Raw genomic sequence first — 27,139 nt, 5'->3', positions numbered from 1 at the left:
CATGTTAGATAAAAACACATAAATCCAGAACTATCTGCATGGCCAGATCTGGGAGCAGAAGTAGATTTAAGAGTTTTTCTACAACAACTTATGTTTGTCATGTGAAATACCTCATATCAATGGCTTGTATGCTATTTGACATTTCAAACCATAAATGGCTCGCATACATTTGACACTAATATGAATGAAAATAGAGACAGATTGTGCACTTTTAATTAATTAACAACTAACCAGAGAGACAGAGGGCATGCAGTTTAACACAAATGAAGTTTCCCATAATAAGTGAAAAATAAATTCATATTTACATGCGTTTAAACTGAGATTTTCTTTCAGAGAAATCCCTACTTACCCCATAATTAGTCACAAACATCATCATTTTTAACACTGGCTAATTATTATAGTTTTTTTTGGAAACATTCAGATCTGTAAAACAAAGTAGTGAACTAGTAGTAGTGAAAAGTCAGCTGCCACATGTTTCGCTAAAATAATTGCTGCTTTTTAAATTTGTGAATATTTGATATTGATATATTGATAAGTTCACTGATTTGTGTGTATAAGCTTTACAAAAATTAAATTGTAAAAATATGACAATGTCAAGAAGCCATCTGAAGCTGATGAAATGTTCTATACTCCATAACATTCAAGAGACGCCAGATGATCAACTTGAGGGCGATGATGTTTTTCTCCTCCAAAGCGGATGTACTGTATAGCACTTTAGAAATAAACTCTTGAAGTTCAACTTAAACAGCACGTCAGTGTATCGCCAGACCACTCAGGGAAGAAGTATGTGTTGTTTGTCAGAGATTGGGCTGAAGAGGAGAGAAGAGTCTGCCTGTTTACAGAGGGAAGCTTACCCCTCTCTGTAGGCCTTTCATTTCCTCTGCTATGAAACTCTGATCTGATTTCCCTGCTCGGCCTTAAAATGGAAAATCTCATCAAGAGCATCTCAAGAACTTGTCTGCTCCCAAATAAGTTCATAAATCAACATAAAGTGCACGTGAACATCTAAAATTCATTAATATTAACTTTTATTGACTGACATCCTTCAGCCTGTCAGTCAAAATGCTGTCCTTTGGTTATTTATGTGAGTGTGCTGAAATCGCTGTATAGCTTATTTTCCCTGTGACTGCATATCTAAACAGGATATCAGCCTCTGCAAGGATATGGGAATTATTTTCGCTCTGGAGACGTTTGTTTCCCTCCAGAGAGGTTAGCAGCGTCACACAGAGCGAGAGAGAGAGTTACGTGCTTTCCAGCAGTGTTTTCTGAATATTTTCCCCTGAACACAATGCCAAGTCAGATAATGTGTTAGCCACTTCTCAGTTCAAGGACAGTTGAGTTATCTGGAAACTTGTTGCGCTGGCAATTCAAACTGGCAGTGACAGTTAGAAAGAAGGAAAAAAAGCTTAACAAAACAATCTCACCTCAAGGTTCATTCCAGTTTCTGCTGGGCCTTTTTCACCACATCACTAAATCTCCATCAGCATACGAGGTGAGACTGTTAAGACTGAGCTCTGAAAGTCAAACTGTCATGCCACATATAGAGGACACTAAATCTTTTCCAGAGCTTTACACCCCGATGCTATCCACTCAGCGAACTCATTAAGAAAATCAATGACTGCTTCTCTCTGAATTATGAATGCAAATCCATACAATAGATAAATGAATCCCTGTGAGAGTGAGTCATACTGTGATCTGCTGATAACGCGGGAGATGAAGGACCTTGTCACAATCCAGCCAGAGAACATCCTGATCATGGCGATGTGTTTCTCCCTCTTCTGATGCAGAGGTGTTGATCCATTCACCAGGTGGACGACTTCACCACACCCACTCAGGCACTGTAGTTTTCTCTGTGACGAGCAGTGTAACATTTTTGGATTTATACATTTCAACCACCAAAGCACATCACAATAATTGTCACATTCACCCTCACACACTCATACACTGACAGAGGCTGCCAGGCAAGGTCAACTGCTCATCAGAACGGAAGTAATTATTCAATTAATATGAATTGTGTAAGTATGATGAACTCAACTGGAGTTGAAGTTTGGACTAGGTACGTTTGTGATATGTAGGAAGCACTGAAGGTTTATTACTGTTTGGAGACACATATCATTCCTGCTGCTGTGTTTTGGAGACCTTACTCTGTCGTTACTGCATTTACTCTTTGTTTTGCCTTCAGGACATACACAAGTGGATGTCACAACATTTTCTGCAGCTAAATGCAGATCAAACAGAGATCTTGGTCAAGACTCTGAAAATACTCAAATCTCAAACAGCCTTGGTTCTCTGTCTTTTTCTATAACCCAGCGTTGCAGAAACCTTAGAGTCATTTTTGATCATAACCTCACCTTAGATAAACTCAATGGTTCAGTCCTGCTTTTCTCGCCTGAAAAACATTTCAAAAATTAGATCATCCCTGTTGTGAATCATGCATTCATAACTAGCCGACTAGATTGCTGTAACTCACTGCTCTCTGGCATCAGTAAAAAAAATCCTTCTCTCATCCTGGCTTATCCACACTGGCTCCAGGTTATCCACAGGTTGAGTGGATTTCAAGATCTTATCTGCTGATCAAACATGTATATATATATCTATACATACATGCATGTACAGATACAGATAATTTGTTTAAACAGACGTGGACACAAATAGATGGAATACAAATTAACAAGAGTAAAGTCGGAAAAATAGAACCAAAGAGTCTGGGAATTAGTCCATTAAGTCCCATGTGATGAGTGAAATTGCAGAAACTTTCCCCATTTTTCATTGTACTTCTCTACCTCATTCACCAGACTGTGTGATATTTTACTGAAATTATGGGCCAACAGCATCGTTCCACTTTCTCATTAATATCTGTTTGCCAATCATGATGCTTGTCTGGACCCAGTTAGTTAAAGGTTTTACCATGTGGTTGATCCTTAGTATGTAAAGTCAGAGACAGAGTTTCTAGTCTGTCCCTACTGAGATATACTGATGGATCCTGGTCCAGAAAGCCTGTACCTTTGGACATGACCACAGTGCATGAACTAAGTCAACCTATTGCTGTTGTTGTTATTGTGGTTTGTTTTATTGTAAATCACTTTGTAACTGTGTTTTGAAAGGTGCTATATAAATAAAGCTTATTATTATTATTACTAAATATTTCTGTGTGATATTCATACAGATTACATCCAACAGAAGTGTGTGTCAAGCACTTCAGCCTGTGTGATTGATTCACAGTTGGCATGGCAGTGCTGTCAGTGAAATATTGGCTTTAAATGTTGGTTTAACCTCAGGCTAATATTTCAGAATGTCGATATCTGTAGGATCACAAAAATACCTTTTGAAAATTGTTTTTTTTTTTTTTTTGCCATGGAATTTTTCTTTTCCTGCGCAAATAATTTAGAACCAAGATTTTACACGCAAATATTTGTGAAGATGCAGACGCCAAAGTAGGATTAACAAAAGCACTTAACATCCGGTGCAGGAGGCAGAGTTTGGAAATACTACCTACAAAAATGGCATCCACGTGTCTAAACCCCAGCCATGCACGGAGATCCAAATCACAGCAAGGATTATATTTCTGAAGTTTCTCCGACTGCACTTACATCCTGGACATCTCATCTCCCCCTCTGGCTAAACGGTGTCTTTTCACCTCCTGTTCTCCCTCTCCCATTTGACCTCTGACTGCCACTCCTGAGAACTGTGTGAACTCCAGCAAGTTGCAATCACACGTCTTCATGGCGGCAGTGCCTGCGTCGAATCTACCCAGAAGTCAAGACCCTGCTGGAAATGAGAACTGTGTGGGATCAACCCTCTCTGCTTCTCCGTTTCGTTCCCATACAGTGATTTCCTTATCTCTCACCACTGTCTGACTGCAGCACTGCACATTTCCAACAAAGTCTTTCTTCAGCACAAGGGAGATTGACATGTGGGGCTCACAGTGCCTCGAACTCCCGACTTCACTTCACACCAACTTTCAGAACATCGCAGCATGACAGGAAATTGTGGAGAGGATACGCACACCAGCCCCCTCCCTTCTGGGGCATCATAAACACTTCTCTCTCAAACCATAGCAAGACAGCGTGACCAATGGAGGCCGAGCACATATTCATAATAACTAAGTTACACTAATCAGTATTTTTATTTTACCATTAAGTCAAATGACAAGGACAAATGTGCAAGGGGCTGCTTTTAGTGATGAATCCACAGAACCTGACATTGCCTTTCTGCTTTACAGTTCATCTTCCAGATGCTTTTACAGTTTTGATCCAGTCACACCTCACTCATTAGTCTCATTTCCATCTGCTGATGCTTTAAACCTAATCACAGAAAACATGTAAAAATAGTGACAATCATTACATTATTTATGTCCACCACAAAGAGCTGGCTTTCAGAGGCTTTGTTGATGTGTGTCTGTGTGCACTCTCAGTCATGGTAGCACAGCACACACTGGCTACAAAGGCTACAGAGACTATGAGCCACCTGGGGCCTCAAATTTGGAGCATGACCCTTCGGCCGGTAAAGCAGAAGGTCAATGCTGCAGCAATATCCAAAACCGCTGGAGGCTGCTCAGAGCTGATCAAACAAGTTTCTTTTTGTGCTGTTTGGAGTTCATACTGAAGTGATTGAAAACCCGGAATGTCCCTTTACAGTCTCTGACCGGTCGGAGTGAGGAGGAGCACCTTGGCTGCTTTCCAGGGTTATTATGGGATTTTTGCCTCTAGTAATTATCTGCCAGATAGCTGGACCACTCCTTTCTGCTTCACCCAAACTAAAGAAAGCACTTTTTGTTTTTGTGTCCTCTCCCTGAGTCAGCAATCTATTTGTAGTAACAGGGTGCATTTAGCAGAAGATTTCCTGTTTTTAACACAGCACTCTGTGAGGTGGATGATTTTCTTGTCCACTAAATAGGAAAGTAAAAAAAAAAGCTTGATTGAATAGGTGCTCATTTCTGGCCTCAAGGCAATAGAGATGAACATTTGAAAGAAAGTGTATATGTTGTATATGAAATCCATATTGCCCAGAAAGCTTTGCTGGACAGCTGTAATAGTGAGCTGCAGAAGAATACACCCAGTATTGTCAGTGACTGTAATATTATAGGGAAACCTTTGAGATATATGTGAGAGAGAATCGACCTGTACAGGGAATTATTTACAACATGGATATTTTGTTTCATTACAAAAAGGATTGATTGATAAGAGTTAGAAATACAGTACTTTACATATGAGCAGCTTGCTTTAATAGTTGCATTAACAGCTTCTTGTAATATTTTATTTACTGTCGTGCCAGGTAGAATTTTGGACTTAGCCTGTGTTGCCTGCCTTCTTCTTCTTCATTTCAGCTAAAACAAGCTGGAAAACCTGACGGGACATTTAATTTAGAATTTGACACAAAAGATGTTGAGATTTCAAACATGACAGCAGTTATATAAACTCTATGCGGACAGACTTCTTTGTCCGGCTGGAGACCATCACTATGTAAATGTGACATTTCATGGTCTGCCTGAAGGCATCCATCTCAATTACAATGGTTATTATGTGAAAGTCGCGCACGCCATTAAGTACCTCTGTGGAACATCATGCACTCAGCGATGACATACATTAATGTCAACCAGACATATGGACTCATTAAGACAATAAAAACTGTTGGGATATATCTCAGTTTTTAATTACAAGTGCACAGGTGGTTCTTTTCATCATACAGGTCACGTACATAAAGAAAAAAACATATTACATTTCAACAATTACAGTATCTTCTACTGTAGATACCTTTGGGTACTGTACACACCTAAGACACGGCAGTGCTTAAGGCAGTATACCATATCATACATACTGTAGTTTACAATATTGAAATTACAGCCATGACAAAAATCCTTGGAATGTGTCATGTTGGGATGGACCTTCGTGGGTGTAGAGAAAATGGTGAAAATGTTCTGAACCTGTGCTTTGGTTCCTTGAGATCTTGAATCACACGTGTGCTGGACAAACACTGAAGAACATTTAATGTGAGCAGAACACTGTGAAACGGTTTTCTCGTTTTGACATGGACGGTGGATTTACTGTTAGTAGTTCTCTGATCTTATGTTTCTTTGCCACTGCTGACACAACAGTTACACACAATATCCCCATACAGACAAGATACAGAGAGGAAACTACAAATCTTCTCGTTTGACGTCAATAAATGCTTGGATTCTTTGCATGCTAAATAGGACAGTTTGCATCCATCACTTATTTATTGATTTTAGAAGAGAGGATAAAAGAAAAAAGTTCAGAACCTTATCGTTTTAACAGATTCATCATGAAACAACTTGCCCGAGCTCATGTCTGGACAATAAATCATCTTTTAAGACTCCCATGCTGAAGTGATAACATTCCCATCTTCCAGAGGGAAGAGATATTGTACCTGGGACTTTTCTGATGGAAAATGATCAGAGAATGAGTAAAGAACACATTCCACATTAAATCAGTCACATTTTGTCCGATTCAGAGCCAATAATTGAAACATTTACATGAGAAAAATTTACATTTCTTGTGTCATCAGACGGTAGTGTGGCTCTTCCCTAGCTGCTGATCTTGGTCAGCATCTTGTTGATGGCCTGTTTGACGTGTGTAGTGGAACTGCGGCGTCTGGCCTTGCCCTGCATGGCCTTACGGCGTCTCACCTCACGGCACAGCTCGTGGAAAGCCTCAGCCACAGCGCCACCCTCATTGGCGCATGCCGAACATTCGTAGAAGGCGCACGCCATTTCAGCTGCAAGACGCTCGCCTTCCTCTGTGCCGACCTGCCGGATGTGGTCCAGATCAGACTTGTTACCAACAAGGACCAGGGGCACGTTTTTCGGCTTCTTTACTTCCTCGAGGAGACTTCGGAGAGGCGCCACCTCCTCAAAGCTTCCCCGATCTGTGATGTCGTACACAATGACGAATCCGTCACCCCAACGCATGTGACCCTCCTTCTGCTGGATGTCCTCCTGAAGTCAAGACAAAAATTGTTGACATTCTGAGAAATGAGGAGTATTGTAACAAAAATAATTTCCCCCTGGAATTATTAAAGTTTTTCTGATTCTGATTCTGAATGGTTTGACATTTTGAGAAACTTTAAATTTCCAGAGAATTAGATCAACACCACTCTTATCTTATTAGCATATCCAAAAGTAACAAAAACCTGTCTAGCAGCACCACTAAAAGTCAATGTAAAAGATAAAAACGACAAGATGTGGTTTTTATGACGGTTCATGTGACAATTTCTTGCCCAGGAGCATTGTAAAACCATCATTTATTTGTTTACACATGGTTTTGTTAGTTAGCATTAAGGTGCTGGATTTTCTTACCTTTGGACAAATCCATTTGTCAAGCTTTTCTTTTAGTTTTTCATGCATAGTTGACATTTTGAAGCCAGCTTTTTCAGTCCCGGCACACCTCATCTATCTATGTCATTTTACATTAGGACATTAAAAAGACAATTCTGTCTTGGCCATCGTCACCATATGTAACACATCTAGTTTCTTTATGGAGAAAGATTTGCGGTCATTCTTTCTTCTCTTTCCCACACCTGCTTAAATCAGAAATTAAATTCTGCAGCCATCTGTGGAACGTGATCATTCAGGCATGTGCTCCTAATTTGATCATGTTGCAGAAACAGTCGGCCTGGTTTCAACAGGACTTAACTGGTCGTGTGGCAGACTTTAAATCCTAACCTGAGTAGAGGTCAGGGTCTCTTAGTTATTGATAGAGAAAGCTTAAAAATACCACATCCTTCTTGAGGACAGACGAGAAAGTTTGACGTTTGTATACCTGACCCACTTTTGAACTTGGAATTTATGAGCTAGCAAAAAGACTCCACCTCCACAAATCATGATAGCATTAACACCATGCTTTGATACAGTCAGGAGAGGCCTGACATCTAACACAGCCGTGTCTGGAAACATTCAGACCTCATCCTAATGCCAGCTGAAAATAGACTACAATGTAATGAGAGAGAGATGACTTGGCTGAAGTGTCGCATGGGAAATCAGCTGCCAGCAGAACACCTACGCAGCACTGCAACATATTTATCTTCAGCCAGAAGACTTACACAAGCTCTCCCTCATGGGCAGGACCTGCAATGCTCCTGTCAGACTGCAGGAAATTACCATCTAAAAGTGCCATTCAGTCTCAGGTCTACTCCTACTACAATACTTCAAAAAAGTGTCTTTCCAAAATAAGTATCAAATATCCCAAAGAAAATAAGATGATACTCAAGCATTCAAGTAGATTTATATTAAAACTCAACTGCTTTAAAAATAACAGGACTGTCCTGCTGTGTATTGCAGCTCTGTCCATTGAGCCTTCTCAAAATGTTTGTGCATTCATTTTTAATTATTTCAGTAATTAATTAAAAATTAGTTTAATTTGAAAGTCTGGGAGACGATGAAAAGTCTTTTACAGGGATAGAATAGAGACTTTCAACACTTCTTTTCTTTTTCTTGTTATTGTGTCTCCAATTTATTTGCAAATTAGTTACTTGAAAGCATATTGACTGTTTTTAATAGTGTTTTTTCTTTTGGTTTTGGATATGTATTGTCTGGAAGATATTGTGTTATATTTTTGATGTTTGACATATAGCAGGAATATAGCGGAATTCATTAAAAGATTACTCCACAGATTTGCAATATAACATTATCAGAGAACCAGAACCAGAGATATCGTCTTTTTTTATTCCATATACCCTCTCCCTTATCAAAACCTGACTACATTACCCACAGTGCAAGTCAGCCTTGGACAGAGATTTTGGTGTGTTAACTCTAATAGAGGCTAATGCAGCTTCAGGCAGCTATCCTCAAGCAGAGACAGGGAGCAGACTACAGAGGTAAAGCTGACAACTCCACATCCTGATTTTTTTTCCGTTTTCAAACTTCTCCTTCTTCTAGTCTGCAGTCCCAAGTGACACTGACTTGAGTGACACTTGATATCGAACACCAGACACCTGTCACACCGGATTCACTTCACAGGGATACGGTTCAGCTACAGATTTTAAAAATCAGTGCTCAAGCAGTACTGCCTCTACCACCTCCAATGATCCCCCAAGACCTGGATCATTGGTGGACCTAAGCAGGAGAATGACACCTGGGTGCTTTAATAAGCCGTCAGTTATGGTGTATATAAATTCACCCTCAGTGCAGTTGTCATGAACGGGGAAATTAGCTATAGAGACCAAAACTGTTTTTTGTACCAGGCTGTAAACATGTTTATTTCTGCTGTGAAGTTGGACATTTGAACATGGGGACTTATGGAGACTGACTCACTTCTGCAGCCACCCTTAAGTGGACAATTGAGGAATTACAGTTTTTAGCACTTCTGCATTTGCTTTGTTTCGCAGCCACAGAGCTTGCTTCTTGAGTTGAGTTGAAGCATAAAGATATTTGTGTATAATTTGTCTCACCTGTCCTGCAGTGTCCAAAATCTCCATGGTGACAACCTCATCGTCAATGTTGGCTTGATGACGATATGTTGACTCTGTAAGACACAGAAGACAAAAAGAAGAGTTCATTGAGTTTTTTTTTTCACCTTAAAGTCTTTCAAACTACATTAAATATGTTGGAAAATAGTTGCTGAAAACATGTGAAAAGACTTTGAACAATATATTACTGAAATGTGGAGTTAGAGGTTCAAACAGTTTTTTGTGGGCAGTCTTTAAAGGGTGGCTCGATGACACGCTGAGGCCACCCTGAGCATACCTCTGCACCCCTAGCAGAGAGACAGACTGTTTCAAAGTTAGTCATGTCGTTTTCTGAACTCATCTGACACGTTTCAGTCACTTCAAAATGGCTGCTTGACTGCTCCAATAAGCGGGGCGTGGCTTCATTGCATTCAGTGGACACTCCTGGAGCTGAGAATTCATTTTCAACTGATTTTGACACCTAATGTCATAAAGTTGTTGATATTTTTAATCATTCAAATTTGGCTGGGCGGTTAATAACTCTTTCTTCTTTGGTCTGACAACAGAACACATGTATTCTTACTTTACACGGACTATAGATAAACAACGGATGTCAGAGTTGGTTACCACGCTGTAATTTCCTAGAAGATCCAGGACACAGATGGCCTGTTTAAACTTTGCCCTGCCTGTCCTTTACTACAGGCGAATACTGCTGCCTAATTTGAAACAGCCACAACCAAATACTTTAAAAAGTGGCTTTAAAAATCCCCTTCAGAGACTTACATGTGATATGGACATCACAGATGTCCATGTTTTTCTGAAGCTACTGGTTAAGCATATTAACGCCCAGGGCACGGAGCTTCTTTTTAGGTTAAAACAAGGACAGACTGTTTAAAAAGGACATCACGTTTCCATTTTTCCTTGGTTCCTTTTTCATCTTGCATTTTGGAGCTGAACACTTTCAGCAGGTTGTTGCATCCTGCTGGGTGACGGCTGACCCCTGCAATGACCTAAAACGACCTGAGCTTCACCTCTAGCTGCCGTGAAAAGCTTCTTATTCCTGGCACAGGAACACAGGAACACAGGTGTGAACTGTGACCGTGACCTTTCTTTCCACCTTGGACAGCACAGGAGTAATCTGCCTAAATTGCCCCCCTTGTAAAAGTCCCATCTGTGTAAACACCTCACAGAAAGTGCAGAAGACCCTGAAACCTTTCTTGTAAAGAGAGAGATTCTGCAGGATTGTGCAGTTATCTCAACCAGAGGGCTGAAGCCAGCACTCTCTCAAAGCTTTTAGGCTTCGTGAGTCTAGCCTTACAATTTCTTTGAGCTTGTGACTCATGTCTGCTGCGATATTGATGCTTGTTTCTTTCATGGAGGGAGAATATTACAGGCTTAGTAAGTCAAGAAATCAATATAAAAAAAAAATTTTTTTGAGGAGGATACTCGTTCAAATCGAGTTTCGAAATATGAACTCTGAATTCATTCAAATTTTTTTTGACCCTTTGCCTTCAGATTGTTAGATGCCAGATGTAGACAAATAGTTAATGATGAGTTTCAAAAGTTGAAAACAATAATACTAAAAACCTGACAAAAGGATGTTCAGATTCTCATTGAAAAGAGTTTATTTCTTGCTTCAGTCTCTGCACGTCCATCTGAATGTGTCCCAGGTGCACTCACCTCTCCGGGGGATACTGCATCCTGTGTGTGAATGAAATGTCACGAAGAGCCAGAGGCGGGAAGTACAGTGGCAATTTATAGCTGTTTGGCTGGAGGCTTGAGGAGCATCTGTGAGGAGGAGAATCAGAGTCCCACAGAGCAACCCCTGGGACAGCCTATTTCAGGAGTTATCACTCTGTCAGCTGCAGACCGCGCCCGTTCTGTCCATGTCCACCCCTCTGTGTATGTGTTGCTAAATGAACTGACAGGGGGCAGGGAAGGGATGATTTAACCAATCCTACCATCATATCTAAAGGTCTTGGAGAGAAACAAAAGCAGTAATTTTCCTGGCAGCAGGCAATTCATCCCTCATAATTCAAACCCCTCACTGCCCAGGGCTGTTTTGGCAGAAGTTAGACAGAGAAAGTGTCACGCCAAACAGGATCCGGTTTGTTGATACAGCTTGCATGCTACCCTAAATTGCCCCAACAGCCAGAAGAAAATCATTTTGCTCTTACGCATGCTTCACAGTACTTTATTTCCAAATAATTTATAGCAGAAACCAGTTGTGATGCTAGTACAAGTAGCTCATAGTTCATTTCTATGTACCAAAGGAAACTGGATTCAGTAAGTGAATGGTGTGTAGGCACACAAATGAATATTACCATATTGTGGCAATTGGCACTCTGACAAGTTTAAAGTTTCAGCTTTTGGAGAAACACAATCTGCATACTACAAATGATAATCAGATGATCAGACTGGTCAAGCATCTCCACAGTCAGCCTGAAAGGTCACTGAAACTGAGGCTATCTAGGTGGATTCATGGACTAAACTCTGATACTCTACCTGTTGTGTTCTCGCTCTGATACTCTACCTGTTGTGTTCTCGCTTTGTTTATTTCATGTACCAGCTCCTAAATCTGTCTCTGGCTCACAGTTTACACTGCAAAATAGTAACACAAAGAAGTTTCCCTCCTTGTGTCTGATGATTTGAGAAAGAGGGAGCTGTGGCTGTGGTTGTGTGACATAGACAGTAAATGAGAGTGAGGGAGCGTAGATATCGAGAAAGCCGGTTAATCAGTGAAAAAAAAAATGTTTCTGGCTGTTTCGTGGTGGTTACGTTCAGCACAAATAGACACACCCCCAGCACCCCACCCTGCCACACCCTGTGGCGATTCACTGCAATGCCTGATTTTGTCTTCTGGAATGCAGCCTTAGTGTTTGCCCTTGTTCCCCATCAGTGTAATACATTGTATAAGAGTGTTTTCTGGAAAGCTTCAGTATCCATGTTCTTCATTATTTCTGATAAGGTTCTGAGCAGTCCAGGAGGAACTACCGTAGTATATGTGCTAATTAACTAACATTGTATTCAGTTGTATTTCAATTCTACAAAAACAAAACACGACATAGTACACGACTGCCGATGCTTGCTCTCAGAGCACTACGATTCCCAGCAGGCCTCAGGACATCAAAAAATTCCTCCTTCCTCTTGTAAAAAAAGAACATCTGAGCTTGTTTATAACCTTGATCAAAATAAATAGGTGGATAATAAATGCAGATGACAGTGAGCTGTAAATACTGAAAGGCATATTGTGATAAATGAAGTGCAGCCCACGTTCTGGCAGTAATCCTGCATTTCTAAGACCAGCACTCTGCACGCACACCCCCCACCTGTGTGATGTGCCTGTAATAGGGATATAATATTGTTCCGACCACTTCATGGGTAATTTCAGCTGGGCAGTCTGATTGGTCACAGACACCCTCCAGCCGTGCTGTTATTCCCATTATGTACCTCAAGCTGTGCTTTCTTGGTTGTGACGCCAACTCTTGTGGTAACCAAGAAGGCAGTTATTGCTCTTTCTGCTTTCTGCTTATTTTTGACTTGAAGTTTACACAGCACACATGTTGTATGTAATATGTGTGATGAAAATAAATCCCTCTATTTCTTTATTATATATATAATAATAATATATATATATATATATATATATATATATATAAATATAGATATATATATATTTATTTCTGGTGTCTGGTTTCAGCTTCAGCCCTATAATTCCATCTATGCCAAACAAAAACAAGTCATACTCTAACATACTCTGAGTGTTCCTGTGCTGCCGCCCCATCAGCTAAATGCATCTGAGTCTGAATCTCCCAGCCATATGCTGTGATGTGAAACGGGCATAATGGCAGGTGACTGATTTAAAAGAAAGAATATGTTCCTCAGTGTGGTCTTAATGCTGGTAATTGCACTCTGCTGTGCTGCTGCACGTCATATCACCAAAAACAGATATGAAGAGAAAGAGGGAGAGACAGAGAGGGAGAGACAGAGAGGGAGAGAGAGAGAGAGAGAGAGAGAGAGAGAGAGAGAGCACCATGTGAGCAATCGAGAGGCTCTGACCTGCCGAGTACAGCCAGGAAATGAAAATCACCTTTTAGAGGTGATGTGATGTTTTTGTGCCCTGTAATTACAGTTTAGGGAATTGCCTCAATCAGCATCAGTGTATAAAAAGGCCAAGTCTATATTATGTACTGATGAGGGCAGAAAAGAACCCCCCTCTGTGGTAAACCTGGTTGCATTAGTTGCTTTTGAAATAACCCAAACCCATTACATTTACTTCAGGGTTAATGATTCAATTTATTATATATAGTTTGCCACCTTTTGATATAGCACAGATATAACTTGTGAGAGTTGAATGAGAAAATCGATACTGCTTATATCTGTACATTATGTATTCAGCTGAAGGCTAGAAGCTTGGAAAATATAGCTTGCATTGCTCTATCTAATGATTGACAAAAGCTCACATATTAAGATGTTATAAAGTGTTATAAATGTTACTAAACCCAAGTGTATAAATAAAAATTTTAACAGTGGGGTAAAAAAGTCTGAGACCACTAGTCCAATACTTCTAATTCATATTTGTTTCAAATCTAACAGCATATCTTGTCCCTGATTTTGCTTTAACGATGGCATGCATTCGAGCTGGCATGGACTCTACACATTCGTGTAACACCTGTAACCCATGTTATCACAGAATTATTTGACAATGTGCCAAAGAGCTTCTTGGGATGCCATAAAGCACCCCCATAAATGTTCAGTGGTAAGGGGACTGTGGAGGAAAGTCCATGACCATCAAGACTCTTTGGTCTTCAAGTCATTCTTGCAAAGCTTTGAGGTGTGTCTGGGGTCAATATCCTGCTGCAGTATAAATCCTTCCCCACAAAGATGCAACCCAGAGGCTGTAGCATGTCTGTGAATAAGAGTACTACTTCTCCTTGATCAGGGTTTAGCCAATTCGGCGCAGGTGTCCAATTCTAGAGTAGGCAAAACAGACCACCAGACTTATTCCCACCTTTGTGTTTCTGTGGGTTTGATACACTGTTCTATCATTCTCCCTCTTGCTTGTCTCTTGCTTACATACACCCTTCTGTTACTGTCATAAATGTCAACTTTGGATTAATGAGTAAAAGGGACTTTTGTACAGTCATCTGCTGTGAAATGCTGGCATTTCTTAGTCCACACCAAGCATTTGACCTTGTTTCCCCTCCTGAGAGGCAGTTTAGAAACTGCTAATTGCCCTCAGAGACACTACAAGACAGCCTTCTTTTAACAGTCCTTTTGCTGATTGAAGTCTTGCGTTCTTTATTTAGCAAATTCTGTATCTGATGAAGCTGTTTTTCTCTCTCTCATGGAATTAGGCTCCATGTATTGATCTTCTGATGGTGTGGCCAATTTTGGTCTGCCTGATTGTGCTTTGGATACTGATCCAGTTTCTGTAAAGTGCCTTAGAGTTCCATGTACTGCCCCCCTGATTTGATGCTGAGGAAGTCCCTCTTTGTGAGAATAACTATTTGACTTCTGGCACTTTAACTTAGTTCTGAACACGCAAACTTTCTGATTATTTCCAGGTTCCTGTGAAAATATTGGAGATTTTGAGTGTGGTCTCAGACCTTTGGACCCCACTGTATTTCCTTTAGCTGAGACTTAAAGGACGTGGCTGTGCAGAGTGAAGAAAGAAGTTGCAGCACGCAACTTCTTCTAAAACCACCAACTGACATTTGGTTGACATCAAACACGACTTAACAGATGTCAAACAGATGTTAGATATGTTATGTTGCCTGAGTTGACCTGTTCTCTGGTCTGGTATCATGACATGAAACTGCGGTATCTCAATTGCAAGATCAGTCCAATGAGTGCTATGGGGGTCCAATGATTAGCCAATCAGCGCAACAGGGTTGGACCAACGGCACAGTGTTGTTAGCTGCCAGGAGTAATAGCAACAATGATGACACGATAGACACTTCTATCTAGGCTTTTAAGTCAACTAAATGTATCAGTTACTTGAACAGAACATGAACAGCACTCCACTTTAAAGGCATTTATTCAAATGGGAAATAAATGTTGTATTTGGTAAGAACATCATCTACCAATTTACCCCTGTGGTACATGAGGAAATGGGTCAGGAGAAGCAAAAATAGTGACCATAATTTCTCGATTACTCAGACAAATGGAAGCCAAACGAAAGAAGCTGTCAAGCTTGATTTGACTGTGATGCAGCTTGTTGTGCACAGCAACAGGGATATTTTAAACAGCCAATGCTTGCTTTGTTTTCGTCATCCACAGACATGGCTACTGAACAACAAATGGAGAAACATGCTGAACTCCAAAACTGACAGAGAGAAACTGTTTGGTATCGTTGTGGATGAAGGCCATATGGCATACACCACAGGAAGGCTGAACTTTTCTGATTAATCAGGGTTCATACAAAGTCTGGAAAGTCTTTGGGAATTGTTCTGTTAACCTAACAGACTCTCTTTAACATTTCTTCCAATACTTTGGATTCTGACAAGGATAGAAAAATGTTAACAAATGTGGTCAAATAAAAGCAGTACTGATTTCAGCAGCACCACTAGTGGTGGTAAAATAGTATGGATTACAACAGTTGTAGTACTGCTGCAGTTATTATTACAGTAGTCATAGAAAAATTACTGGTTGTCATAGTAAAATTAGCAATACAATATCTGGTTGTCTTACCGAGTGTTGGGTCGTACTCCCAGATGAAGCGTCTGGTCAGAAATCTCACCACCAAAGCTGAGGAGAACAACAGAAAACAAGCTCAGAATATGAAACAGCACAAGAAAAACATAGCTGGTTAGTTTTCACAATATATTTAAAAGACCATCATGTAGAATTTAGTGGCATCTACTGTAGCAGTGTAGCTGCAACCCTGTCGCCTACTATTAAAAACATAGTTATGCATATTATATTTCCTTTCTTCCATATTCTGTAAGTAGAGCCCCGTAAATCTGACACACTGGACATTTTAATAGAATTTATTTAGAATTATTTTGTTACAGTGCATATTGTTTGTGCCTTGAGTGTGGATTTTATTACAGATAAAGTAAACTTGAAGTACACAATCGTCAGTTAATAATGATGCTGATTATCATCAGCCTACTGTCCTAATGTGCAGACCACTTAATACACTTTTCATCTAAATGCTAATAGAAGAGATTTCAAACAGCCTTCAGGATGAAACGTCTGTTCGAGTTCATCATTAGCTTCTTCTCTTATAAGGGATAGTTATCCTGCTCTTTACAGCATCAGCTTTCATTAGAGGTAAAACAGCAACATCCCCAGCAGGCCTGTGACTCACTCTCTTAATGGTTTACCATCAACAAGTAATCAGCCACATGGAAATGTTGATCTCCTTCATACAGACAGAATTAGGAGGCCATTACCTGTGTATTAAGCAGAGCTACAAACCATTATGCGTGCTGTTTGTCAGACTAAAAGCACCTCTAAACACACACACACACAAAAGATTATAGGACTATATGTAGACTGCAGGAGTGTGATTCATAACTGTGATAAGAAACATGTACTTAGCTGTTGTTCCTGGCAGCACTTGACCTGTTTCATCCAGAAGCTAAGAACCAGTCGTCTTTCTGATTTGTCTTATCAACAGGGCTTCACAAACCCTTCTCTGCTGCCTGTTATAATATTATCATCCTCTGGTACTTCACAACTGAGCACCACAGATCCAATTAAGACACCAAGCGTCATTCTACATTCACTGCAGGAAGTCACTGCAGGGGGTACATGCTTCAGTTTCACAGGCGTTTACCTGAACACTGCAGCTTTTCTCCTTTTAGTTGGGTTAATGGGTGTAGACATTATACCACTGAGACTCGTAGTCCCCTAGGAGAGTGAAAATCTTCTCCCAACAGGATCAAGAGCCTAATATAAAAACATACCTATAAGGCTTCATATGCATATGAAGCTATTTATTCCTGCATCTCCCAGAGACAGTAAGTTACTGTATGTTATAAATGTGAAGGAATAGTGATGCTGTTTCCAACTACAATTTCCCAGATTTCCCATCAGGCTCTGTCGGGTTACTTCAGCATTTTTTTACTTTGGACAGAGCCATGGTAGACAAGCAGTCCTGATGAGGCATACTGCCCCTTTAAGCTACTGGTCATACCAGACTAAGTGAGGCCACAGCAGCAAAATCCTGAGTGTATCAAGTTTTTGTTTAATTTCTCATTGAAGTCAAGCAAGAATTTGCAATTTTGTCATTTAAAAGTTACATAGTCTCACAACTTTAACATGTCAAAAGGCAAATGGGACATTGTGCCATCACCAAGCAAGTAAAAAGAAGGCCGCAATTTATCATTTTCCCCTCCTTTCTTTATTTTGTGCATCTTTTTGCCCACACTTTTCAGACCTTAAATGAATAAACACTTTCCAGACATTTGCAGACTTCTACAGGAACTATATTTTTTGCGTTTTTTCAGTTGTTTGCTAACACACACACACAGCAACAAGCAAGTGTTCACTTTCCACTCTGTTTCTTTGCAGCAGCTGTCATGTGCCTGAGTGACTCCCAATGAGCCTGAGTGGTCCACTTGAGTCCAGGCGTGTATCTGTGCCCTTATGTAGTAAAGGCACTATTGAAACAGCTTGCTTTTGTACTGAGGACAAATAAAAGCATCCATCTTAGCCGGGCTTGTTTTCCGCTCATAATTAGCCACGACAAGGAAGGGGAAGAAAACCTATTATGTCGGTCCGACTGTCACTGCCACGTTTCATTACGCGCCTAAAGAACTCAAGTCCAGCCTTCAGGGCAGTGTTTGATGATTGAGAGTCGAGGTCTCGAATGTCTCGATTTGTCGTACATACAGAGTAGCTGTAGAAAACTTCACCCTTTTCTCTTTTTATTAGCTAAAACGTTTCTTTTTCTTAACAACATCACATCAGTTCCTCTGTTCATTAGCATGAGCCCAGTGAACAGACTCCATACAACATGTGCAGAGACACAGCAGGTCTTTTCACGTACAGATCCTTCGCTTTTTTGTTGTTGTTGTTGCTGCAACCCTGTTTTGTTCCTCAGTCAACCACATACATACTCCTTTCTTTTTAAACACACTTAATGTGTTTTCAGGCAAAGGAAGAGAGTGTCATGCAACTTTCAATTACACCCTGAATAAACTGAAAGCAGAACGGCAGCAGATAATTTGTCACGCTGTTGAGAAGGCAGACAAACGCGCACGTTTCTTCTCCAGGCACATTTACTCCCACTGAGGTTATTTCATGGTGTTTCTCTTATAGCGGCCTGGATTCCAGGTAGACAGAACAACCAATGGGGTGTGAACTCCTTTCCTCATTAGGGGTAACTGTATCTCCTGCTTTTCACTTCCATTAGAAGAAATGTACACATGGAAGAGAGGAGCCTTTGTTATCTTGCGTCAATATGGACATTGTGGCCCAGATTCACTAAAGGTTTGCAGAGGGAATAATGTGCACTGTATCACCCGACTAACAAAGGCAGGCGATTCACTGCCTGTGTGCGATGAGAGGAAAGCTGATAACAGTGCTGGTCAAAAAGAAATGCAGCCTCTGTGTACCTGTCATAGCCATACATACATACTCCTGTGGAGACCTCATAGCACTGCTTTTGTTGTTGTTGGCCTTTTCTCAGTTTTACTGAAACTGACGTTGCATCATCTCAGACTTACTGTAGCACACTGTGACTGTCCTGGAGAAAGGCAGGCTTCATTCACTGCGGTGTTCATTTAATGCTTCTGTTATAAATCAATGGTTAGTTGAGTTATAAAGAGTAATAAAAGGGTAACATGGATAAAAATGTATCCAAATGTACCATGCACCATAAAATGTTTCCTTATGGAAGGTTTCATTTTTGAAATGCAGTGTAACCAGTCAAAAGACCAGAGTTTAGTTAAGAACATAACTGAGGCATTATGGGTAAGAGAACTAACATGGATGCATTCAGACAGGATCCAGCAATTCATTCATTTGAGTGTGGGTCATTGCCAAAAAACGCGGCGAAAAAACGTAGCCTGACATCACGTTGATGCTCTACCTGTTGTGTTCTGGCTTTGTTTATTTCATGTACCCAGCTCTGAAATCTAAGTCTGACAGTCGCACAGTTTACGCTGCAAAACAGAGACACAAAGATTCATTTGATTTGGTCTGATGGTTTGAGACAGAGAGACGGAGGGAGACATTGGATAGACAGTGAATGAGAGCCAGCCTCAAAAAGTCAGTTAATCGGCAGCAATTCTTTCATTCGACCAGTGTAGCTACACACACATATTATATTACATTATCTTGAGAGTGCACATTAAGGTGTAGCATATAATATGTGGTCTTTTCCCTAACACTGCTATAATCACAAAAAACTAAGTTACAAAGACACCAGAACTAAAGTGTGTCAGGTGTCAAGATGTCAGGAGGGGAAAAACATGTACCTCCAGTTTAGTGATGATGTTTGCTTAAGTGATTTTAGACTTGTTGTGCCATAATTTGATGTGCATGCATCATCATTTACTTCATGAATAGATATAAAACCCAGTGTTCCAATCTCAAGTGACTAAGTCACAAAAATCCACACACCCTGAACACCTGTATCCCTAACACAAATGTGTCACTTGGAAAGTTTGTTTTGAAAGCTGCAGGGTTGGGAATCTCTAGTGTTTCTGGCTGTCTATTCTAAGAGTGATGGGATGATGGTACATGCTGACATAAGTAGCACAGCTGTAGAAGTATAAAAGATATATAAAGTCTGTTTTATTAAGTCTATTTAGTTGATTTATTGTTAACAAAAATATTGATAATAGCAGCTTTAAGTTTGCTGGTTTCAGCGAACACATGCCACCGGTCATACCAGACCAAGTTAAGGCGGCAGCAGCAACACTACTATGAATTTGTAAAAGGAAGAATGTTTTGCTGTTTCGAAAGTCGTACTCCTCCATGAGAATATCAGTGTGATATGCTTGGTGGCGTCTTAAATAATGTCTAATTTGGCTTCAGCTTGGCATCCTGCATGTCTGTTGACAGAGCTTACTGTTCAGACAGCCGGCTGACTGACAGGTCTCATGTGGCAATGACACCATGCATAAAGGATAGATCTTATCACCTGACAACTGACAGAAAAATGTCACCTTGTCTGCGCAGACATAGCACAATATGGCATCTTTATCACAAAAAACATAATTGCTGTGCAGTTTCATGTTAACAGGAGCTGGTGTCATATAATATCTGGTATGCTGACAGAATCAATAACCTGTCACTGGAGACGGGCTGTTGTGTTTCTCACATTCTCCAGCTGCAAGCTGCTTTCCCCACAACATGATTTTCAACAATTGCTGCAACTAAAAAAGCTGATTGGATTTGATCGAATTCTCCAGTCCAGACTTTACAGTGCCACTCTGACGTAAATCTGAATAGTCGACACTCCTCCGTCCATCCACTCATACACATCATCCATGGGAGGTGTTTGCCAAAAGCCCGATTTGGCCAAAGTGACCTAATCACATTAGCAGCAGAATGCTGGACTAATTGCAAACAAAGCAAGAGCAATTAGCGGCGCCCATGGCCCTGTCCTGAGCCGGCACTGTGTTACTCATTGAACAGCCTCTATTGATTCCCCACGGCCATCAGACAGACACCCACGGCTCTTTGGTTCCCTTCAGGCCACAAAAACACCTCTTTACTGCTCTCCCAGTGCTGTGCAGCTGCAGTCAAGTTTTGTACCTATTGTGCTCATGTCATGTCAGTTCATGTCATACAGGCCAGCTGTGCTGATAAGACTGGAAGGGAAAGACTGTCTGACTGAAAAATCAGACAGCAATGAGAAAACAAAAAAGTTTTGTGCACCACAAAGGCAAGTGGCCAAATATTTAAGAATGTACATATGTTTTGTATTTATACACAAATACAGATGGTGATGAACTAACATCTTGGTAAATCACTTCATTATTCCACATAATTAAGTGAGAGTAGCTACAGTAAATCCAGTCATGATGTGGAATAAAAAATGAACTAAGCTCCTGCTACAGCTAACGCAGCTCGTCACAGATCTCGTTGGCTGCCATAGCTTTTGAATTGAGTGGAATTCATGTGATTTGGTGAGGCTAAGCCACCTTTTAAATTACATATTAAATAACTATTCTTATAAACATATGGCAATGGAAATGTGTATGTTGATTTAAATATAAATACATAGTAGCGAAACAGAACATGTTTAGTTGCGTTCCTTGCATTCCTCAAAGTTTATCCCAAGGCAGAGTGCTCGATGTTTTATGTACTCGGTGAGTTAAATCCGCCTAACAAGGCATAAATTAAAGCAAAGTGCCTAACATATAGAAAGATGGAATGCTTGTGTTATGCAAGCCTGAGCATTTACAGAACTTCACTGCCTCTATAGTTACTGCTCTCTGCCTTTTAGGGCAGCATTAAAGGAAAAGCCTGTTTATTGCAGCATACATACAAACATTTGATGTTTGATGCATATTTATTTATATATATGATTTATTACTGGATGTTCTGAGACTAAACGAATAACTCTATTACAGTAAGCTCATGGAGAGCTGAGAATCTGAATAATTCATCAGTGTCATAAGAGCTCCTGCGAGACCTCATCAAAATAATCAAGAAAAGTTCCTTTCAGTTGAACACAGAATTCAGACTGATTACGCGTTTGCTTGTGTTCGTGCGGCTCTGCTGTTTTTCTCATGTTTTACGTGCATAGAATAGAGGTGAATCATTAACCAGACTAGCTGTCTCTGGGGTTTTATTGCATTTCTGTCAGAAGAAATGTAGACATGCTGCTGCGTTTAGTTGACAAAGATGCCACAGCTAACACACAACGTGGCTCCAAATGCTTGTAAAGGACTTCAATTGTTGAAATACAATGTTAACAGGAATCTTCCGCCATTAAATCCATTTTATTCTTCACACTGCAAAACACAATTGACATTTTTGTCCAATTATGTCAAGTAGATTGAATTTGTAAGACTATAGCTTAAACAACTATTAAATTACTATTTTTATAGCAGGCCCTCGTCCCTAATCAATACCCTCACCCCTTATTAGCGGAGATGTTAAGAACAGCCTTATAGATCCAACTCTCTGCACCACTTTGTGCACTGATTATTGATTTCTGATTTCCTGCAAATCCACTGCAGCTGTTAAAAGGAAACTGAGAAAATTAGGACAACATTTTAGTCCTGTGGCTTCGCAGAGCCAGCTTTGTCAAAGCTCGAGCCTTGATTCTAAACGTCTGTAGAGCTCCAGCATTTGTACAGTTTGCTACTGGACTAAATCTCTTAATCTCTTGCACTGTATCAATGTGAAGGAAAAAGGAAAAAGTTGTTAACATAGTGCAGCAGCTGACAAAGAAGGATGAAAAACGGGACTTCTGTTTGTTGCTTCCAAAGTTCACACAGATTTATTTAACTTTTTTATTAATGTGGCAGACGGAGACCTTTTGAAGTACTCTGATGAATTTGTTTTTCAGTATTTTTTGTTATTTCTTGCTAGATAAAGCACATGGAGACACATTTTTACATCTTCTTTAGAAGAAGAGATGCTTTTATAATCCCCTCAACAGGGAAATTCTTTTTTCACTCAGTTTTTTTTTATTTATTTAGATTTATTTTTTTAACCCCAACCACACATACAGTACAAGTATAAATGCTCATAGACATGTAAATGTGCAGAGAGATGGTGGAGTGATTGGCAGCCAGCCAGACCCGCAAGCAGTTGGGGGGGTTTGGTGCCTTGCTCAAGGGCACCTCGGCAGTGCCTAGGAGGTGAACTGGCACCTCTCCAGCTACCAGTCCACCTTCCATATTTTTGGTCCATGCTGGACTTGAACCGGCCACCCTCCAGTTCCCAAGTCAAGTCTCTATGGACTGAGCAAACCGTCCCAGTGTCTGAATGATATACAAGCTGAAGCAGCATTTTTCTCCTGTGTAAATATATGTGCATGTATAAGTGTTTCTTCACATGCACAGTAAAGTGACAGCCCTGATGCTAGAAACAGACAAACAAATTAACAACAAAAACACCCAAACCACTTCCTGAACAGTAGGTCAGCCCACTGTTCCCAGACTCAGACCTTTCCCAGAGTTCCTTTCACCACCAGCCTCTCTCTCTCTGGGGCATGTCTGCATCCCAAAGCACCAACACCAAGACTCTCTGGAACTGCTGGATAGACATATACAGGGTTTCTCATTGTAATGAAATGTATGTGATACTGTATGTCTGCAGAAAAAGGACTTCTGGGAGTCCCTATGGTGCCAGGGGAAATATTCAATCTCTGTCTACTGCCAAATATAAATGAGATCAAGTCAGACATCTTATCATCTCAGCCTCTGTCCAGATCAGATTACAGTTAGCCAATCAGTCTCCACTCATATTTATTCTAGAATTTAACCAATACACTATAAGAAGGGATGTGGGAAGTCTAAAGTGAGCAGAGTAACAATAACACACAGGGCAACAGTAAATATGTCATCTCCCATGAGTGATGGCATTAGCGTCTGGACGAATTGGGAACAAATATTTCATTCTGTGTGAGCCGGCGTCCAGGGAATTCAGCTTTCAAGGCAAATGGTGGTCTTGAGCGGTGAGATGCAGCAGACAAAGTTCTGACAAAAACAAACATGCAAACAAACCTCTGAGCACTTCTTTCAGGCTAAGGTTTTGGTAGCAGCACTTGGTGCATTTTGACTGAACTGAGTGTTCGCTTACTCCCTTTCCTGAATGGTGATTATCCAGTCATAGATTTGCAGCGTTTTTTTAGCCTCATCCAGAGCCAAGATTCAAAAGCAAAAGTGTAAGTGTAAGGAATGGCTTAAACAGTGTGTTTATCTAACATACACTACAATAGTGTATAATATTGTAGTGTATGTAGTAACTGAGAGCTCCTGAAAGCAGAGAAACATAACATGAACTTACAGTGTTACATTTGCAGTTATTTGAGGAGCTGCAGCTGAGATTGAAAGTCATATTCATGAGAGTATTTCCCCACTGTGTAGAGCCGATGTTATCCATATAGCTTGTGTGTAGGATTTAGTGACATCTAGCAGTGTGGTTGCTGATTGCAGCCCCCTCATTTCACCATCACTTTCTTAGCATGAAGGAGAAACTGTGGCAGTCTATGTGAATCATCAACACCTGCAGTTTAACCTCAGTGTTTTAGCACAGTATGTATGTAGCCTACAAGTGCATAATAGTCTTCATGAGATCAGAATGAGTCAGCTGGAAATGGTAAATGGACCGTACTTATATAACACCTTTCTAGTCTTCCGACCACTCAAAGCTCTTTTACACTACATGTCTCTTTCACCCATTCACCCACATTCATACACTGATGGCACTGGCTGTCATGCAAGGTGCCAACTGCTCATCAGTTTTAGTTTCATACACATTCACACACATGGTGCAGCCTTCAGCAGGAGCTTAGCAAATCATCACTTCAGCCATCAGTTACCTGCTTTGTTGGGTAACACTTTATTTGAAGGGGTGTTCATAAGACTGACATGACATTGTCATAACTATGACATGACACTTGTCATGAACATTAATGAATGTCAATGACTGCTGTCATTAAGTGTCATGCGGTTTCTTATGTCATCTTTTACTGTCAACTTGACATTGTTTGGGGTGTCTTTGTTATGACAACTTGACATTTACCAAGATGACATAGGCTGACCATGTCTTTGTCATGACAACTTGACATTAACCAAGAGCACTTAGTCAGTAAATATCTTTGTCATGACAACTTGACATTAAGCAAAACCACATAGCTGAGAAGTGTCTTTGTCATGACAACTTGACATTAACCAGCATGACCTGCAGGTGACTTTCACTTCAGCCTTGCACCAGCCCACTCACTAGCTTGGACCTGTGAGCGCCTAGGACTGGGGTGGAGACACACTAGGGGTAAAAACCAGGGTGCTCTCTCCTTGGGCCTTGGGGAGGAAAGCTTACTAACCTACTTACAGCACAGCTGCTAGTGCATCAGCGTTAACATGTAAATGCTAACATGCTAATGCTAACATGCTGGTGTAACCCAGATAAAAAAACATGTGCATTAAAAAGGTATATTTCATTGTGCATTAAAAACAGACAGACAGATAATTAAGCTAAAAAATGTGTTAAAAATGTATTAATTTCATATCTAAAAAAAAAAAGAATATGTGAGTTAAAAGACTGTCAAATTCATGAAGAAAAGAGTATTTGTGGTTATTCATGTGGAAAAAACTAGGGGAACTTTAATTTGAAAGGGATGAGTTGTGGTCCCGGTCTGTCATACAGTCAGAGGAGCAGACGCAGTCTGTAATCCCACCTGACGCAGGTTCACTTTTCGCTAAAGCCTCTAGAAGGAGCAAGAGGAAGCATGTTCTGGACACGGTCTTAATGTCAGGACGGAGAAAACAGAAAAGTGGATAAACTGGAAAAAAGTGATTAAAAACTCGGAAAAAACCAAAGGAGGAATCTCCCCGGACGACCACGACCTGCAGGAGTGCAGTTGGAGGATTCGCTCGGGTGAAGAATCGCAGCGGTGAGAGATCGTCCTGCTGTGCTAATGCTAAATGCTAAAACGCTAATGCTACAAGCTAAACGGCTAACTCCGTGAGCTAACCACTAGCCTCAATGCTAATATCGGAGCGCTAGCTCCGGGGCTAATCAGCACTGCTAGTCACACCAAGTATTGATGAATAAGCTCTGATGTAACAATTTTGTCTAGCTTTTACTTGAGTTATGGTGTGCTATGTGTGTGACTGTGACCATATTTGTTTATTTTAAGCACATTAAGTTATGGTTTCTTACTGTGAACATTACAAGAGTTTACATTTTGGTTATTTGTGATAATTAATATGTTAATTGCTATGTAAATAGCATATATATATGTGATGGTACTGTTAGAAAAATAATCATTTGGTATCATAATATACTTATAATTATTTACCTTTTGCTTCTGAGAAATTGTGATCTTATTTTGCAATACAAGTTTAGTTAAAGCACTTATTCTCTACAGAATATAGAGACAATTTAAAGTGATTCATAGTTTAAGATCTGAGAAATTGAAGTAATATGTTCTGATCCTACTTATTGTAGGTCAGGTTTTTGAGGAACCCTTGGATTTCGATAGAGCCTGTCTGGAGGACGGAGCCAGAGAGAGACGCTGATGGCGAGCCGGACCCTGGAGGATCGTAGACGTACACCGCGGAATTGAATCCTTTTGCTCACTTTTACACATACACACACACCCACACAATCGTGTGGCTGGACTGACACCTAAAGGGTGCAGATATTGTGAAATGAACAGAACAATAAGAAAAAACACGCACAGCTGCGAAAACTTTTTATTTTGTTTATTATTTTCTATACCTACCCGGGTAAGGCTGTTGTATGTATTTCATGTGGTTTATTATTCTCCCCAGCTTCATATTAAAATAGGGGAGCATTGTTCTCATTAACAAAAAGAGCCACAGTGTCGTGTCGTTCATGTGCATCGGTTGGTTACACCTGGGCTCGAATTTAAATCTTCTGTTTCTTATTCTGGCCATTAGTTCAAGTTATTATTATCATTACTAATACTTTTCTGCTTCAGCAGGGTTACACTAATATTAACTGTTAGCCCATCAGCGCTAACATGCGAATGCTAACATGCTAATGTTAACATGCTAACATGGTAATGCTAACTGCTAGCCCATCAGCGTTAACATGCTAATGTTAACATGTTGATGTTAACATGTTA

General features: G+C 40.3%; 1 protein-coding gene across 2 annotated transcripts in view; it reads right to left on the bottom strand.

Annotated features, from left to right (window-relative positions):
* Positions 1-5,628: 5,628 nt before the first annotated feature.
* The window catches only part of rerg (RAS-like, estrogen-regulated, growth inhibitor), a 42,473-nt gene continuing 20,962 nt past the window's right edge, over positions 5,629-27,139 (bottom strand). For both annotated transcript variants that reach the window (XM_027285400.1, XM_027285401.1), the window contains exons 3-5: positions 16,096-16,152; positions 9,406-9,479; positions 5,629-6,955 (exon numbers count right to left, since the gene is read on the bottom strand). In XM_027285400.1, coding sequence (XP_027141201.1) covers positions 6,545-6,955; positions 9,406-9,479; positions 16,096-16,152 — 542 coding nt within the window. In that variant the 3' untranslated portion in view covers positions 5,629-6,544. The remainder of the gene's footprint in view (positions 6,956-9,405; positions 9,480-16,095; positions 16,153-27,139) is intronic.

Source organism: Larimichthys crocea, chromosome XII, assembly GCF_000972845.2.
Source record: "Larimichthys crocea isolate SSNF chromosome XII, L_crocea_2.0, whole genome shotgun sequence".
NCBI classification, from domain to species: domain Eukaryota; kingdom Metazoa; phylum Chordata; class Actinopteri; family Sciaenidae; genus Larimichthys; species Larimichthys crocea.
Note: the sequence above shows the minus strand (reverse complement) of the source record. Positions and strands in the feature narration are given on the sequence as shown.